The sequence below is a fragment of the Rhinichthys klamathensis genome, unplaced genomic scaffold (assembly GCF_029890125.1).
Source record: "Rhinichthys klamathensis goyatoka isolate OS25496 unplaced genomic scaffold, OSU_Roscu_1.1 h1tg000053l_1, whole genome shotgun sequence".
Classification (NCBI taxonomy): Eukaryota; Metazoa; Chordata; class Actinopteri; order Cypriniformes; family Leuciscidae; genus Rhinichthys; species Rhinichthys klamathensis.
This window is the reverse complement of record NW_026606598.1, coordinates 3376621-3394333: the sequence shown is the minus strand read 5'-3', so window position 1 is coordinate 3394333 and position 17713 is coordinate 3376621. Positions and strand designations below refer to the sequence as shown.

The 17713-nt window shown below is 38.9% G+C and overlaps 2 protein-coding genes across 2 annotated transcripts; one reads left to right on the top strand and one right to left on the bottom strand.

Annotated features, from left to right (window-relative positions):
• The first annotated feature begins 17 nt into the window (after positions 1-17).
• Positions 18-2726, top strand: si:ch211-250c4.5 (coiled-coil domain-containing protein 110). The gene is made up of 3 exons (XM_056248213.1): positions 18-179; positions 277-2057; positions 2617-2726. The coding sequence occupies exons 1-3, from the start codon at positions 79-81 to the stop codon at positions 2667-2669; spliced, it is 1935 nt and encodes a 644-aa protein (XP_056104188.1). The 5' UTR covers positions 18-78; the 3' UTR covers positions 2670-2726.
• Positions 2727-2792: 66 nt separating this feature from the next.
• On the bottom strand, positions 2793-16016 carry hells (helicase, lymphoid specific). Its single transcript, XM_056248212.1, has 23 exons — positions 15915-16016; positions 15738-15835; positions 15528-15631; positions 15054-15176; positions 14666-14719; positions 14555-14579; positions 14405-14466; positions 14287-14325; positions 12976-13200; positions 12444-12626; positions 12195-12338; positions 11637-11833; positions 11391-11487; positions 11084-11245; positions 6765-6922; positions 6534-6678; positions 6359-6442; positions 5642-5761; positions 5436-5552; positions 3885-4044; positions 3662-3758; positions 3481-3557; positions 2793-3331 (listed from the first exon to the last, which is right to left on the bottom strand). Exons 1-23 carry the CDS (start codon positions 15920-15922, stop codon positions 3240-3242), a joined length of 2571 nt encoding a protein of 856 aa, XP_056104187.1. The 5' UTR covers positions 15923-16016; the 3' UTR covers positions 2793-3239.
• Positions 16017-17713: the final 1697 nt, after the last annotated feature.

Below are 17713 nucleotides of genomic sequence, written 5' to 3'. Positions count from 1 at the left end.
TTTGGTTCAAAACCATTTTTATAACGTCTTTCTTTTTTCCCCCAAGCGCTTGGCGTTGCCAGCACTGGTCCTGTTTCTATGGTGATAGACATTTTAAAACATTTTAAACAATGGGGATTGAGTCGCACAGTAGGCTTCTGTTGCAGTTCGTTTGGATGGTGGGAAGTAATGCAAGTAAGGTAAGAGCTTTTGAAGAAATGTCTTTTTATTTCATTTCTGCATCAATAAAGTGCTTCTTATTACAAGTAAAGCTTTGTTTGCCTGAATGTCTTGCAGTACAAAGAAATTTTCAACTCAAATGGACCCGAACGTCAAACGGACCAGAAGGTCTGTGCACAAGTGTAAACTTGATAGCATTCAAGATACACAGCAGGGCTTAGACGGACCAATTCCTGATAAGCTAGGCAGCCATCAGCCAGGAGCCATCAGCAGTGAAGTGCAATCAAATGACATGCTTTTTAGTGGGTGGAAGAAAGGACAAGAACTCCCATGTGCTAAATCACAACATGCTTCAGTGGAAACCCTTGAGAACAGGTTCCTCAAAGTGCGACAGAGTTTACTACAAAACACAAATGGAAATGTCAATCACAATTTTAATGAGCAGACAATGGAATCCCTGCACAGAATTCTAGCAGGAGCAGATCTGCTTAAAAAAGAAGAGGCTACAATGAGTATCCTCGGGTCAAAATACGATTTACAGATGGGCAGTAACTCTGAAGCTTTACACCTACCATTCGCTTACTTGATTAGGTCTAATTCAACAAGATCTGTTGAATGCTCCTCAAACCCACCCAAAGTCATTGTGAAGGAAATGTCTAAGGGCAGAGAAAAAAGCAGAGCCGACAAAAGTTCATCTTTCAAGGGCAAACATCTTGACTTCTTTGAAGTCGTGAAGGAACAACTGCAACAGAAGGATTTGGAAAACCAACATCTTGTCCATTTGTTGTTGGTCAAGCAACAAGAACTGAAAGATATGAAAGAGAAATCAAAGCAAAATGAGAGAGAAACCCAACTTATTACCGAAAAGCTGAAATGTGAGGAGCAGAAAAATACAGAGATCACCACCAGGTTCGATCATATCTGTGAAGATATGAAGGAGGAACTAGCTGAAGCCAAAAGTAACAACAAAACTTCAATGAAGCAGCTTAAAGCACTGATGGAGAAATACGAGCGTCTCAAAACACGTGCCGTCACGATGAAGGACCAGCTCAACCTGGAGCTCAACGAGAAAAAGAGCTGTCAGAAATCATTAAAGAAGCTTCAGCAGGTGTCTCAAGAGCTGCTAACCAAGCAGAAGCTACTAGAGGAGCAAAGAGATGTAGCGGGTCGAGATCTCGCTTCGTGTAGAGAGACCTTGCAGTTGATTGATGCTGAACACAAGAAGAACATCAGCATTAATCAGAGGCTTGAAGAGGAGGCATCGGCCATAAGAAGTGAATCTGCAAACCTCAGAGACCATTTACGTAAAGCTCAGGAGAAGAATAAAGAGCTCATTCAGTCGACTCGCTCCAAAGAGTCCGACAATGAGAAGAACGTTAAGGAATTTCAGGAGAAGCTGAACGCTGAGTTGGAGAAGTGCCGAACAGAAAGAGACAAAGCACATCAGCAGGTGGAGACCTTGAAGTATGAATCGAAATTGATTCACAACAAGCAGAGAGTGGAGATACTTCAACTACAGGAGCAGCAAAATGCCCATCTGCAGCAGTCCGATGGTTTGAGAAGAGAGTGCGAGACCTTGATGGAGATGGCCAATAAACTCAAGAGAGACAAGCAAGTCCTGACAGAGAAGCTGCAGACCATTCATAAAGAAAAGATGGCGTCTCAGATGGCAAGCGTCAGGGAGGGAGAACGACTCAAAGAGGCCATTGGTTTGCTTGAGCGAGAGAGGGAGGTGCTGTTAGCAGAGATGGAAGACTTGCGCAAGGATTACCTCGGCATCAGCGACAGGATCACACAGAAAATGGGCCACATGGATGCAGCTGATCCTCCCATGACCATTACTGACATCACATCAAAACATCAAAGAAACGCACTAAAGCTCTCACCTACTGATGATGGTATGATTTCTGATATAATCTGACACCACTGGTAAAATTTTTGCTTTTTTTTATTTTAATGGCAAATGTATTGCAAATTATTATCAATGAAATTAACACAAATATCTGAATGTATTAGCACTTGAACTGCATGAATTTGACCCTTTGTTCAAGAAGTTAATGTCAACGTTATATTTATTTGATTTGTCAATTAGAAAGTGGAAAATCTTAAGTTTGAAAAAAGTTAAAAATTTCCTGGTTTAAATTAGCTTTTTTTTAATGGATCAAAAGTGATATTTAAGACCTTTATGTAATGTTAAAAATTATTTCTTTTTCAAATAAATCCTGTTCTTTTGAACTTTCTATTCATCAAAGAACCCTAAAAAAAAAAAAATCTATCAAAGGTTTCTAAAATTAGGCAGCACAACCGTTTTCAACAATGTTAATAAAAATTGTTACATTGTGTACATGCCCATTATGTCAAAGACACTCGACTACATGAATCATGTGTTTGGAATGCAAATATTATCTCGTAATATTTTGCATTGCATTTTTCAAATGACTTGTTTTTTTCCTACAGTGATCCAGGATATAAGAAGAAAACTAGAAGAGGAGAACAAACAGCAAAAATGAACAAGTCATTTTGTCTCCTGGTGGACATTAGCTACATGCCCTGTAGAATGCAGGCATCTGTTGGTTTGTTACCAAAACAGCTATTGTATGCACACGCAAAAATTAAATAAACTTCACAAATACTGAATATAAAATATTTATTATATTTTAAAGACATAAAAAAACAAAGGAACGTTTGTGTTCTACAGTATTCTAGCAAAGTGCTTTGAAGCAGTTAGCATGTAAACGAATTCTATTCAGTCAACTACATATGAAATGTACAACAGTATTTACAGAGAAGCCAAAGTAGGGGATTCTTTTCGTTAGTGCAAATCCCCCCTCCTCAAAAAAAGAGACATGAAACGAAAAAACTGGTATTATATGTTAAAACTGATAAAATAAATTCACAACCAAGGATGGACTGATTAAAAGCAGCAGTGGTGGTTTACATAAAAGTCTAAAATAGAAAAGATCTCAATCTTTCTGTATAACCAGCAGGCAGCTTTTATACCAGTTAACGTTGCTTGATCAGTTTAAGCAGTGGGAAAAACTCAACTTTGGCCTAAAGGCAAGCTTCAAGTGTCTAAGCTCTCAGGACAGACTGATGTCAGCATTGTCATCTTTGGTCTCAATAACTTTAAACACCCTGTCCTTCTCCTGTTTCAAACGGTTCTTGGCTTGATCTGAAAAGGGAGATTTGATTCACATTAGAGGGGCATTACAATATCCAAGTATCATTACTTATTACCACTACTATGCAGTGGACTGAACACACATTACATAGACAAGGAAACATCAAGATCGGAGATGTGAAGGGCATTGATCCACTTACTCGTTAAATCACTGCGGTCCAGCAGGATCTCCAGATCTTTGTCACTGATGACCTTTCCTTCAGTGCCTTTCACTGCCCTGCAACAGCATGACTCATATCAGGACAATGCAGAATTTGGCAACACTTTATGATGGATTAAAACTCTTGCAACAGTTGAGATATACAGTATGAATATCTGTACCTGTCGTAGTCTCTGGACTTCAGCAGTTCTACAAGCTCATTTACATCCATGCAGCTCTTGGTCTGTTTGAGTTCTGCTTTATAACCTTTAAATTTATCTATAATGACAAATATAAGTGGGAGAGAGAAAAAAAAGTGTCAGTCATGGCAAAAACTAGATCAATCCTTAAACAGTTTTATTAAATTCAAAAGTTGGTAATGTGGCCATCTAAATAGCTACATACTTTTATGAATGACCATCTTCTCTAGCTTTCTCTTGGCAGAGGCTCTCTCCAGGATCTTCTCATCAATGGTGTTGGCCGTAATGAGGCGGTAAACCATCACAGGCTTTGTTTGCCCAATACGGTGACACCGATCCTGTGCCTGCAAATCTGCCTGAGGATTCTGAAGATGAAATTCACCAAATATTAGGGGTGCACGATTCAGAAAATGTCCCGATTCGATACCGATTTTTTGTCTCAAGATTCGGTTCAAAATCAATTCTCGATTCAAAAAACGATTCGCAGTATATAAATGTAGTTTACTTTTTCCTATGTGATTGATTGCAGTAGACACAATTTAAAAGAACAAAAAACACAACAAATTAAATGTAGTTTGATATTACTTTATATGTTTTCATACAAAAATAAAAACTTTTGCAACTAAAAAGTGCAAAGTGCCAAGCTTTGGCCAGCTTTCAAATACATTTAATTCAAGTTTAAAATAAAACTTAAATAAAAAGCTTTTACATTTAGCTTTAAAGTGCTGTAGTCAGATCAAACAATTATGCTAAATGTGGTTTAAGGACTACTTCAGCTACCAGGCTGACTGTTGAAATGTAAACTCGACTGGGCACATTGAACTTCCTAAAAATATATACTAATGTCATAGAACCCTTGCGAAATTATTTTAAATAGATTTTAAAAAGCCACCGCTACTGGTAACATCTATGGTTAGATTGATTTGTTTAGATCCAGTGAAGTCGTTCATAGGCGTAATTTGCGGGTATCTCCAGTTAACTAGCAGAGCATTCATTTAGTTCGCTATTAAATAAGAGGTCTGTTGTTTTTGAAATCAAGCTGCGCGCTCGTTGCCGCTGCTATGTGTCATGGATACAGTGTTCTCTGTGGCTCATGCAGTCTCACTCTTCACTCGGACACGCGCTTCAATCTATCGCCGTTGTGGAGACTCCGGTGCAATCACAAAATAAAATGCACACAAACGTGATGAGCATATTGGGTTTTGATGAGAGAGAGAAAAAAAAACTATACGAGTGCGGTTTAGAACCCGTAACCTCTGACACGCTTGGCAAAAGATCAACAGAACGCAAACATAAGATCTGCGGATCGATGCATTTATTTACGGGTTGAGCAGAGAGGCTGCAGTTTGACCAGCGGGCGGCAAGAACTTGCAATGTAACTATTTATCAGACCGGCCCTCGCAGCCTCGAAACACTACCGGACCACCGGTAAAAGTCCTGACTCATCCGATTGCCACTCCGCCCATTCACGCCATTAAAAAAAATATATGAATCGATTTTTGGAATTCTATGAATCGATTCTGAATCGGTAAAGATTGAATCGCGATTCAAATGTGAATCGATTGTTTTGCACACCCCTACCAATATATATATATATATATATATATATATATATATATATATATATATATATATATATATATATATATATATGCTGCTGAAGAGGCTTCTCATTCACAAAAATTATTGAAAGAACAGAACTCTAACTTTGAACTCTAAATTGGTTTAAAAGCATGCAAAAAATAATAATTCATACCCAGTCACTGTCAAATATGATGACTGTGTCGGCAGCTGTGAGGTTGATCCCGAGACCACCAGCTCGAGTGCTCAGGAGGAAGAGGAACACCTCTGGATCAGCAGCAAACTTCTTCATCTGCATGAAAATTAGTCAACTGTTTACTGAACACAACCCACACTAACTGTAATGCAATGGCAATTTGTGTTAACCAAACTGCTGCTCACATTCTCATCTCGGTCTGTATAACTCATTGAGCCATCCAGTCGGCTGTACTCATAACCCCGGAGATAACAGTAATCCATCAGAATATCCAATATGGAGGTCATCTGGCTAAAAATCAGCACCTGTTGAAAAATAAACAAGGATGTGGATGCAATTAAGACCGTTTAATACAGCTACAACCAAAATAATAAATTATAGTTTTCACCTTTAAGTAGCACAACTGTTTTCAATATTGATAAAGAAATGCTTATTGCAAAACAGCATATTAAAATGATTTTTGAAGGATCATGTGACTCAAGACTGGAGTAAAGTTGGTGAAAATTCAGCTTTTTCATCACAGGAATAAGTTATATTTTAAAATATTTAAATATAAAAGTTTTCCTTTTTGAATTTTACATTTTTACTGTACTTTTGATCAAATAAGCCTTGGCGAATGAGGCTTCTTTCAAAAATATTTACACACATATTTTGAATGGTAGTGGAGATTCAAAATTAATGCTGAGAGCATTTTAGGAAACTCAATGGCCATATAAAGTGCTGTACTGTGTGCATCATAAATATCCAATGTATCACTCAGCCCTACGTATAATCCACACATACAACAATTTTTATACAGGCAATTAAATGCGCGCACAAATGGCTTACAGCCATAATGGATTTTGAAACTCACTGATAGAGTGGTTAATGATTAAAATGCATGTATGAGAAGTGATCATTACCTTGTGCCCTCTTCTTTTCAGTTCAGGAAGCATTCGATCCAGGATAAGAAACTTCCCTGATGCTTCCACCAACTGCTCATCAATCTGTCCCAATGAGATGAAGATTAGTGCACTTGTTCTATTGCATTACAAATGTGATCACTTAATACCAGATGTAGAGTTATGAGTGAAGTACCTTGAAGTCTCCAGTGGCGGGGTCCAGAGGATATTCTATCAGGTAAGCATGGTTGCAACACCTCTTCAGCAGCATCAGTACGTTCTGCAGTTTCAAGTTGATTTGAGAATCGACCGGCACAAACACATCCATCACTGGACTGGGGCTAAAGAGAAAGTAACCATGTCATGTCAAAAACATTGTGACATTAAAAAGCTGAGTTTAGAGCAGAGGTAAATTTGGTAAACAGACTTTTCCTGACTCTCCATCTCTTTCTGAACTCTCTCTAGATATTTCTCAAGGTCTTGCACAGAGTCAGAATCCGTGTCCTTCTCAGAATAGTCCACCATCTTCCTGGTCCTGCGTTTTGGCCGGCCACTGGACGTCAGCTGCACAGGCCCCGAATCAACCTTAAAGATGTGTAATAAGACATTAATCAATCATGAATAAATACTTTTAACCACAATCTAACTTCCAAACTTTCATTTAATATTTAAAAGCCCTGTTCACAAGATGAATTTTCAGCACAATAAACATTTTAAATTAAATGAACAGCATATTAATGCATCTTACAATGCAATTGCAACCAACAAAGTTGCTAACTTAGTTAACTTAGTTAGCAACTATGGTTTTGGGAAACACACCCCTGATTTGTTCGCTAAGGTCTTGTATCATTCATCAAATACATGACACATGAACACCAAAAGAACAGATGAACAGGTTAGCAACTATGGTTTTGGGAAACACACCCCTGAGCGGCTGTTTGAAAACATGTAAATACAGCAGGGCTTTCTTCTCCTGGTGACCGATACACAAAGTGCTGTTTAACTTTCTGTTTCTGAGTAACCAAGATTTCTGCTTTTCCATAAGCGTCACCAGAATGAATTTGCATTTTCATTCAGCCCATCTGCCATTTTCCACTTATTGGTCTGAATAAATTGAATGACAAATCAGACTGCATTTTCATGCTGAATATTCATGTTTGTGTAAACAGGCCTTAACGGTAAGATCAGTAGTTTTTGAAATATGCAGTTTGGATGTTATTCGGTCTGACACCAACAACAAATGTGTCAGTCAATCAGCATTAGGGAGCATATGACGGTGGAGGAGAACAAGCAAGAGGGAGATTTGAACTGAAGAAAGACTTCAGAAATAGAGATGAGACAATACAAAGAGAAAAGCTCAGACGAAATTAGCGGAAAATAAAGGGTTATGTCTAGGGAAGAGCTTAGGACCCGTGTTAATATAGCCCCTTTCACACAGAGATTCCGGAAAATACACGGATAAAGTGACCCGGGATTTGACCCGGGTTCGTTTGATTTTGCTTCATTCACACTGCAAGGTGATTTGCCGGAATCAGAGACCGCGTTCACACACAACCCGTGTATGTTCCGGAAAGACACGTGACGTTGGATGTGACGGGTCTCTACTTCAGTCCTGTTTGCAGAAATTTTTTCGTTCTTTCTTGTATCGATGACGAACACAAACTTTCTTCTAGAGTAACTGAGCCGCACGATAACTACGTCATTGCAAAGGCTCGTGAATCCTCACTACGACATACCCCTTATACGGCATTGGTTCTGGCTTTTGTTCACACAGCGCGCGTTCCGGGTCTGAACACGGCAATGTTACTAGGTCCCCAACCCAGCATCGATCCCGGGTCGTGTTTGCGTTCACACAGAAGGCACTCTGGCAATTTGCCGGGTTCAAAGCGCTGTGTGAAAGGGGCTTATTAGAAACGCTGTCCAGCGCTGGAGAGAGCTGAGCAGGAAGGCCTGAAAACAGACGCGGAGGTTGCTTTGATTCGGGTCCACACATGAGTAACACTGGGTTTGAGTGTCATTGTGTGTCTGGAGCTGCTGTGCTGTTGGCAACTAACCACCAACTCTTGTTTGTAATTACTATTGAGTAGTGTACGTTCATTTTTTTGTGCTTCCTTGTCATTCGGTCATCATCTGCGCTTTACTTTTCGTGAAGCATTATTCTGTTGCGCTTCTATATATATATATATATATATATATATATATATATATATATATATATACACTAGGGGTGGAACGGTACACAGAAGTCACGGTTCGGTTCATACCTCGGTTCAGACATCACGGTTCGGTACAATGGAGGGAAAAGCAAAACAAAAATGCAGAAGGCATTGTATTTTTTAAATAAGTTTTATTATATAAAGGCATAGAACCAGTTTATTTGTAGTGCACTGACAATAGTTTTATATAATTAGTTTATTAATTAAATTAATGAAAAGACAAAAAGACCTTGCGATATGTTTGGTAATTGTACCTGAATTAATTTGCTATATTTCAGATCAATATATTTGTTTTCCTTAATTTTAATTAAGATTATTAATTAACAATGTAACATTATTCTCATCTGAATTATAAATAATTGATTTCTGTTAAAATAATACTACCATTAAAAACACATTCGATTTTCTTTTTTAATCAAATGAAATGGAAATGAAAACCAATGCAATATGATGAATGTCCAAAAGATGGGACCCACAGACTGTTTTGAAATGGAGTCGGATAAATATGTTTTTCTTTTAAAACAGTGTGTGTGTGATTTTGGTTGAGTGACAGTTGTAGGTTACAGTTTGACAAGAGTTTACAGTGTGCACAATGTTGTGTTTTATTGCGAGTGTACACAAATATAAGTAAACACTTTGCAGGTTTAATGATCTGTATGAACAAAATTACGCAGTATGTTTTTTTATGTTTCCACTGTTCGGTCGCGCGCCCCTCTCTCTCTCTCTCTGTCACACACAGTTCGATCTCGCCTCTCTCTCGCGCACACACACACGGTCGCGCGCCCCTCTCTCTCTCTCTGTCACACACAGTTCGATCTCGCCTCTCTCTCGCGCGCACGCACACACACACACACACACACACACACACACACACACGGTCGCGCGCCCCTCTCTCTCTCTCTGTCACACACAGTTCGATCTCGCCTCTCTCTCGCGCGCACACACACACACACACACACACACACACACACAGCAATCTTGACATCGCAGCCTTCATTATGCGGTCACACCAAACACGAATAGAGCGTCAAATTCGCGTCTAGTTCGACGCTAGTCCAAAGCGAATAGGACGCGCGTATAAAGCCAACGTTTGAAGTGAACGCGCGTTCAGAGCTAATAGCCGATGGTACAGATTATGTGTCCCTAAAAGAACCCGCGTATCTAACAGTAGTTCCGCATTACATTAATTAATTTGCACGCGAGTTTTATTTATTTTTATACCGTGTATTCTCCGTGTAAATTCGTGCACCGAACCGTGACGCCCGTACCGTTTCGGTTCGATACGAATACATGTACCGTTCCACCCCTAATATACACAGACATTGCGTGTGTAACAGAGGCCAGTTAGTGAAAGTCGCGCTGACGACGGCTAGTGAATGCGGTGTATAGCGTAATTAAGATCGAGATCGGGGTTCGAGACCGACTCGGAGCAGTGCCCGGTTGCATAAAGCACCTTAAGTGTAATTTTGCCCTTAAGGTCGCCCTTATGTTTCCCTTAAACCTAAGGGTGTTGCAGAAAAATACCCTTAAGTGTTACTTAACGGTTTTTTTAAGTGAAACGTCATAAACACTTAGAATTTCCCTTAAATGCTGTTTTTTCACTTAAGTAATCCGTAAGTGTTGCATAAAACCCCTTAACGGTAATTTCCCTAAGTATAACTTAAGGTTTGGAAATCGTAACCTTAAGAGTAACGCGGACAAAAATAAGACGACATGGCTGAATTTATGAAACCAGCTGAAGATCATAGGGAATAGGGAGAACCCTTTGGACCAATTTAGCCATGAAAAATTGTTGCAAGAATACCGATTTGATCGACACGTAATATTTGACATCGCTATCAAACTAGACGGCCGTCTGTCTGTCATTACACGCGACTCGCATGTAAACTATCACAACGTTAAGTCAGTGCGCGCACGGAGAGTGTGTGGCCGACAAAAAATTCACAGGAGAACGAGCTGATTCTGTGTTTTAAAAGGAATCATGACAGAAGAAAACAGGTATGCTATGGAAATATACTCAGCTGTATTTCGAGACACAGAGCCAGAAGTGCATTCACAAAACCTAAACAAATGCCAAAGCATGAGACGGTGAACAACACAAACTGCAGCCACTTTCGGAGCTAACGCGGTGTTGCGTGATAGCGTCACTGGACTGACACGTGATATTCCGACATGTTAGTGTTTTGCGTATCTATGGCAACAACAGACTTTTATAACGTGAATCCAGGATCGCTGTCGTGAAACACTTAAATGTTTCCCTTACCTAAGAGAACCGTTTAAGAGATTATATGCAACACCCTTAAGTTATTCTCTTAGGTAAGGGTAAATCGCCCCTTAAGTATCACACTTAAGGGAAAAACTTAAGGTGCTTTATGCAACCGGGCACAGGGCTGTTAGGATTGGATTGTATGTTTTGGAGGCGGAGCAATGAAGGGGTGTGTTTGTTTTGGGTTGATTTCAAATACCAACATTGTGCAACAGCATATTTCAAAAACTACTGATCCCACCTTTAACACTGCATAAAACTAACCTTCTCTTGGCCCAGCATCTTTGCTATAGTCTTGTTAACAATGGCCATGTAAAAGGCCTCCTGTTTGTTGGTGAGGGGTGCGTACACAACAATCTCTTTCTTAGGTGGAACCTCCAGTGTGACATCTGACTTCAGTCTTCTCAGAAGGAAGGGTGTGAGGATCTGAAAAGGTTAAAAATGGCATCAGAATCACAAGCAAAAGAACAGAAAAACTATACTTACAAAACAGCTAGTTGGTTGAAGAACATTTAACATTGTGTAGCTGTAGCAACATCTACAAAACTTTATTAATGTCAAGTGAAGATACCTGATGAAGCATGTGAAGGATCTTCTGCTCTCGCTCACCAGCCACAATATTTTCTGCGTCGGAAGTGATGGTGCTAATGTCAAACCAAGACTCAAAACTGCGGGGAAAAATGTTGTCAAGTATTAAATAGAGTTTGAATTTACATGAAAAAATATAGAATCTTCCATTTAAGAATAATCCGCATGACGACACGCTGGATAACAGTGTCAAATTCCATTTGCATGAAAGGAGCCACATGTGACTTACCTTTTCAGGTCATCAAACACATCTGGAAGGAGGAAGTTGAGGAGAGACCACAGTTCAGACAGGTTATTCTGCAGGGGGGTTCCTGTCAGGAGCAGTTTGTTATCAGCTGGCAGCATCTTTAGTTCTTGCACCAGCCGACAGTTCAAGTTTTTAATCCTGTGGCCCTCATCCACAATCAGATAATTCCAGTGGAAATGCTGAGGAGACAAACATAAGAGCCCTCAATTTATTCACTTAAAAACGGCTTGGTCCTGGCCAAATCTTTGTTTAAGTGGCAGAAGGGGCACATACTTCCATGTTAAGAAAATTAAGACATTTTGATGAAAGATAAAACGTACAAAAAGTCTTGTCCTGATGAATTGTGCACAAGACCAGGACCATAAATATCGCCACTATGTTAAGACGCACTTGGCTAACTGCTAGTTGGTCAGACTAGTTAACCGGTCTTACTTTTCAGATTCAAACTAGGTAAGTCTATGTTTTTATGAAAATGTTTATTAAATTGAAGATACATTTTTTGTATGAGAGTACCAAATATGCAATGCCAGATCTGTTTACCTGAAGAGACTTCCGGTCTCTCATGGCTATTTCAAAGGATGTAACAACAACAGGGCACATTCTGAGGGGACCCTGGTGCTGACGGATCTTTTTCACCAGGTTCATCCTCTCTTTTTGAGGACCATGATACAGCAGGACGGACACCTTAACATTGAGAGCAGGTACAAAAAAGACAATCAATAGTCAAATTGTTAGCTCGTCTTAAAGTAAAAATTTCAATAAAGATGAACTACAGTTATTGATTCACACCTCTGGGGTGAAGCGCTTGAATTCCGACATCCAGTTTGGAAGAGTGGACAAAGGAGCCACAACTAGGAAGGGCCCAAGGACCTTCTTCTCAACCATCATTGCAATATGGGCAATGCACTGTATGGTTTTGCCAAGACCCATCTCATCAGCCAGGATACCATTGATACCATTCTCCCATAACATCTGAAAAGCAGACAAAACAGTTTATTAGCCATTATACAAACATAATACACATCTTCCTTGTCTTCCAACTCAAAAGTATGAGAGCATTAAGACAGATGGTGTTTGGTTCAAATTTAACCAGCATACACAATTTTAAAGCATATATATTATATATATCATCAACAAGGGCTTTGTTTCCCAAAAGCATCGTAAGCTTAAGTTGATCATAGAACAATTGCCACCAATGGTGTCTACGATCAACTTTTGGGAAACACAGCCCAGCTCTCTTCAGACAGTGAGGATTACTATACTGCCCTCTGCTGGTCATCTACTCATTCAGGACTGCTCAATGCCTCCAGGAAGCCCTTACCCTGAGCCACTCGATGCCTTCCACCTGGTACCACCTCATCACACCCCCAGAGAAGAGATTGGGTTGCTGTGCAGGTACCGGTTGGCCGTTCACAGTTCTCTCTGGATCCAGCATCTGCTTGCTGTTTTCCCGCAAAGTCTCAGACAGCCTGCCTTTAATATCTGAGTTTGTGTCACTCAGCTGCTCTATATCCTCAGCTTCCAGCTTTACTGATGTATGTGCCTCCTTTAAAAGACAGATCAAGAAAAGTAATGTAGTTCATTATTTTAACTGTAGGTTTTATATGGTTGCCAAGCAATGTTGCAACTTGGCCTTAATACAAAAAGTGAGCTCATCAGCATTTTACAACAGCTTCAAATGCTGTTCATCCAAGCAGGGTCAAAGTCCAAAGTATACGTTTTCTACGCGTACGCTTAGGGTATGCATACAGTGCGCATGGCACAAATTTTGTCAACAGCACAGTACATGCATACTGTAGGCGCACAGCTTGATTTTTCTAACTGTGCGCAAAATGTTATTGGCTTCACAGTCAAGAAAGAAATGGAGACAAAAACAAATTATTACTGGAGACACCAAGAACAGTAGATCACAGGGGGTAAAGAGATAAATACAACTGTAGTTTAAACATGCACAAAGACATTTTTTAATCACTCATAACTTGTGTAGACACTGTGAAATGTGAAACCTCAAACATGACTTATATATGACTATATATTTTATTGATTCATTTTTATATACCCTATATTTATTTTGTTTGAGTTTTCATTCAATGTTAAGGCTACTTGTCCGTTGGTCTGATAATGTTTGCACTGATATTTCTCTTAAGTGTTTCAGTTTGCTGTATATTTATTTGTTTATAATTTATATTTATGCCCTACATTTTAAAAATATTTTCATTAAATTTAGTTTTTTTTTTTTTTTAAGATAAGGCTGTTATTTATATGTTAGGCTATCTATTTGTATGCATTCTGATCTCAGTAAAGGTCAAGTGATGTTTATCGGTGACGCTGTGACAAACTTTATCCACGTGCTGGAGCACAAATTTAAAGCGCATTTTAAATGCTCATTATTATGGTTTAGAATTTCACCCCCAAAAAATAAGTTACATGAACAACTAAAAGCAGACTAGGATAAACTTTAGCCGGTGGCAGCCCTAATGTTGACCGCATGTGTTTGTGCATGGCACGCTATCAAATGAAGTATACTTTGAAAGGCTATTTTTGACTAAAGCTCAAATTATACTCAAGTATAATTGTGCGCACAGAGTTGGAACATGCCTGAAAACAAAAGCCATAAAGAATAAAACTTTACCTCTTCCATTTTTGGTTTTTTAGCTTTTGACAGAATTTCCTTAAAAGAGAGAAAAATCCACATCAGTAATTAAAATAAATTTTTTTGGTGTCATAAAAACAAACAATTGAAGACTCACCTCTTTGGAAATGACATCTGCGATTTTGTAATCCTCCTCCCTTTCACGCTTCTTTCTCTCAACTTCACATGTAACAATAAACAGAATAATGTAATGCACACCAAACACTGTATAAACTCACTTCTTTGAAATGCAATCTGAGGGGCCTACCTTTTACGGTCTTTTTATCATTGCCCTGCAGAAGACATGAAAATCAATAATTTCACCTTTACTTTTACCTAAATGGGTCAAAATGTTGTTATAAAGCAGGATCACACTTACCTTTTGCTTCTGACTAGAAGCTTTCTTTTCCAGTCTCTCTTTTCTAAGTTTTTCCTGCATTTTTAGAAAAAGTTTTTAATTTCTGAATTAAAATGGAGAAATCAATAAGATTGTACATAATGTTGATTATGCTGACACTTCAATGAAGAGTGAAGAAAAAAGGCTGGTCTTAAATGCCTTTAAAGTCGCTGTACAACAGGGGCAGGTGGTGCACAGCAACTATGGCATTTGATTGGCACACAGTTCTCTGCTCACACACATCAACATCCGTGCCATTCCACCATGTTACAATTCATTTCAGATAAACACATTCAAGTAAGATTTATGTCCGGAAATCATAAACCTCCTGCAAGACAACTCTTTCCTGTCTTTTGAACACACGACGTACCTCTTGCTGCTGTTGTTCCATCTTTGTGAGCAGAAACTTTGAGTAAATGTTGCTTTTCTCCAAAAGGTGCTGAAGTCTTTTAAAACGCATGTCTTGAGAATCTTTTTCCCACGTATGCCTGGCCTGTTAAAACAGCATTATTATAGTTTTTTTAGGAGTATAAATTATTTTCAATTTATAAAAATAGTGCATTGTGCAAAACACTGCAACAGATACAAGACTCAAGAGCCTTAAGGGTCTATACATTTTAAATGTCTTTTCCATTACATTTACAGCATGTTATTAATGGATAAGAAAATACAATTTAATAGGGATTGCAGTTGCACTCATAAAGACAATTACATTTTGGAGCTGAACACAACTAAATATCCAAACTTTTTCAGGATCTATGTCTAAATTTCCCTTATATTTCCAGGTTTTCCACAAGTGTGGAATCATATCAATTTAAATAAGGTCATTTATAGAATGGTTTACCTCCTCCATCATTTCTCTTTCTTTCTTCTCTCCCTCCTCCACTAAATGCTTCTCCTCCTCCTCCATCTCTTTGGTAATAACCATCTCTCCAGGCTGGCTTTTTTCTGTAACATGCAGGAGATCAACTGAATGTTGCATGGACTTGCACAGACAGGTCTGCCAACGTCTCTAGAGGATTTACTGTGAATGTGTGTGATCAGTTTTACCCACCCATAGTGGTCTCCTCCACTGCTGTACCTTCTGGCTCTTCGGATTCATTTGGTTTGGGGCAGTGGGGAGAAACACTGCGGGTCTCTTCTTTGACAATGCTGCAACGTGAGAGTGAAGTCAATTAAAGCATATGGCTCTACCAACACCTTATACTTCATGCAAAAAGAATGCACTTACCCACTCATTTCTGCAGCTTTCTGGGTAAACTAGGTGTAGAATTAAACGTTTCCGAAACCTTATCGAACTGTAGTGCAGTTCAGTAGGTAAAGCAAATATGTCTAACTAATGACCCGATTAAGTAACAACGCCTTACACAACAAAAATAAGAATGCGTTTTGTAACTGCAGAAAGGAATGCAAATACCATAAATGTACCCGAAACGGGGCCTTTTCTTTGCAAAAAAAACAAAAATTACACAAACACTCTCCTAAAAGCACATGAGTTCCAAACACACCGCCAGCAGATACACCAACCGCGCGCATGTAACGTGAAACTTTGCAATAGGGCGCGAGGCGTTTCGCGCCACTGTGGACGAAACCATTACAGCTCACATTTGGAGGGGTGGACGTCTAAACTTTGGTCGTTTAATGACTCGCTATTATTGCAATACTATATAAACATATTGCTATCAACCGTTGAATTACAATTCTGAAGACTCGCTATTGCTTCTTTATGTAGGCAAGCTTTTAAACAAGTATAAGAGCTTGAGATGAATTATTTTGAAACCCTTTTACTGCGGTGCGTATGCAAACAGCCTAGTTGATATTTCCCGCGAAAGTACAGTTCATTCGGTGCAACAAAGAGGAATGTGGATGTTGAGCGTGACAAGTTTGTTTGATCTATCCGACACACACACACTCACACACACACATACTGTATGTATAGAGCTGTTCAGTTCTAACAAACACCCTGAGGAGAATTAGCTTTTTTAATCGATGGGGTTTTTCAAAGAACGTCATTTGGGCAACTTTACATTTTAGAAACGGCTGCGCTTCAGATTATCCTTGTATGAATGACTATGAGTGTAATTGTAATTAAGTTACACAGTAAAGTATCATTTCTGTCGTAGAACAAAACGTGCAACCTTAACTTACTGAATTGAAAACCGCTATTCTAAAAACCCATATGCAATTCCTGAGGTAGTTTCATAACTGAACAGCTCTTGACTTGGAAGTGGAAAAGTCAAACCTGTGGCATAAAGATGATATGTAGATGGTCAGAGCTCGAATCACTAACGTTACCTTCGTCACGTTCTGCCAGGTCTCACATTGCTCGTATAAATGTCACAATAATGTAAAATTAGCTATATAGGCTGATATGAAAGGGAAATTATTATTAATACGAGTAACGAGAGGTGACTCCGCTTCATGTCGTGCCCAAAACACACTTTGCTCAGGTTAAAATCACTTACGTAACGAACCTGAACCTGAAAATGTTCCGTTTGTTCACAATAATAAACAATTATTCCTCCCATAGTACGTTATGACGTTAACGGTTGCCAAGCAACATAGCATTAATAAACAATTTTATATCGTCGTAAAGGCAAAAGTTTAACCCTCAGTGGGACTCGTTATGAAATCCCAGCTAAAGAAGAAAAAAAAAGCCTTTATATTTTACATTTAAGACTAAACTTTTCCAAAAAAAATTAGTTTTCCTCTACATCTGACCTTTGACCTTTTTTTTAGAGTGCCGTGTCGTCATTTATAACTGACTTTGTCCAAGGGTATAAGTTATTTTTGGCAAATTGCCTGAAACTTCACACACATTCAAATGCATTTTCGCTATTTTCATTTGGAAATATATTTCAACTGTCTGGAATCTGATTATTATCATTACTAGCTTGAGATCCTTTTATATCTAAACTGGTTATACATCTATAGTAATGAATGTTTTATGAGCAGTAGAATATCCATATTCATCCGCACAGTCACACAGAGCCGAAGCGCAACCTCAACAATGTTTTTCCGCAAAATGCA

Bases quoted from the DNA above. Each gene is read 5' to 3' on its own strand.
- hells (XM_056248212.1), bottom strand. The intron at 14,467-14,554 runs GTAGGCCCCTCA...TTACATGTGAAG, and splicing joins TGATAAAAAGACCGTAAAAG to TTGAGAGAAAGAAGCGTGAA. The intron at 3,332-3,480 runs GTAAGTGGATCA...CTCCCTTTTCAG, and splicing joins GGACCGCAGTGATTTAACGA to ATCAAGCCAAGAACCGTTTG.
- si:ch211-250c4.5 (XM_056248213.1), top strand. From the start codon at position 79: ATGGTGATAGACATTTTAAAACATTTTAAACAATGGGGATTGAGTCGC. The intron at 180-276 runs GTAAGAGCTTTT...AATGTCTTGCAG, and splicing joins TGGGAAGTAATGCAAGTAAG to TACAAAGAAATTTTCAACTC. The intron at 2,058-2,616 runs GTATGATTTCTG...TTTTTCCTACAG, and splicing joins GCTCTCACCTACTGATGATG to TGATCCAGGATATAAGAAGA.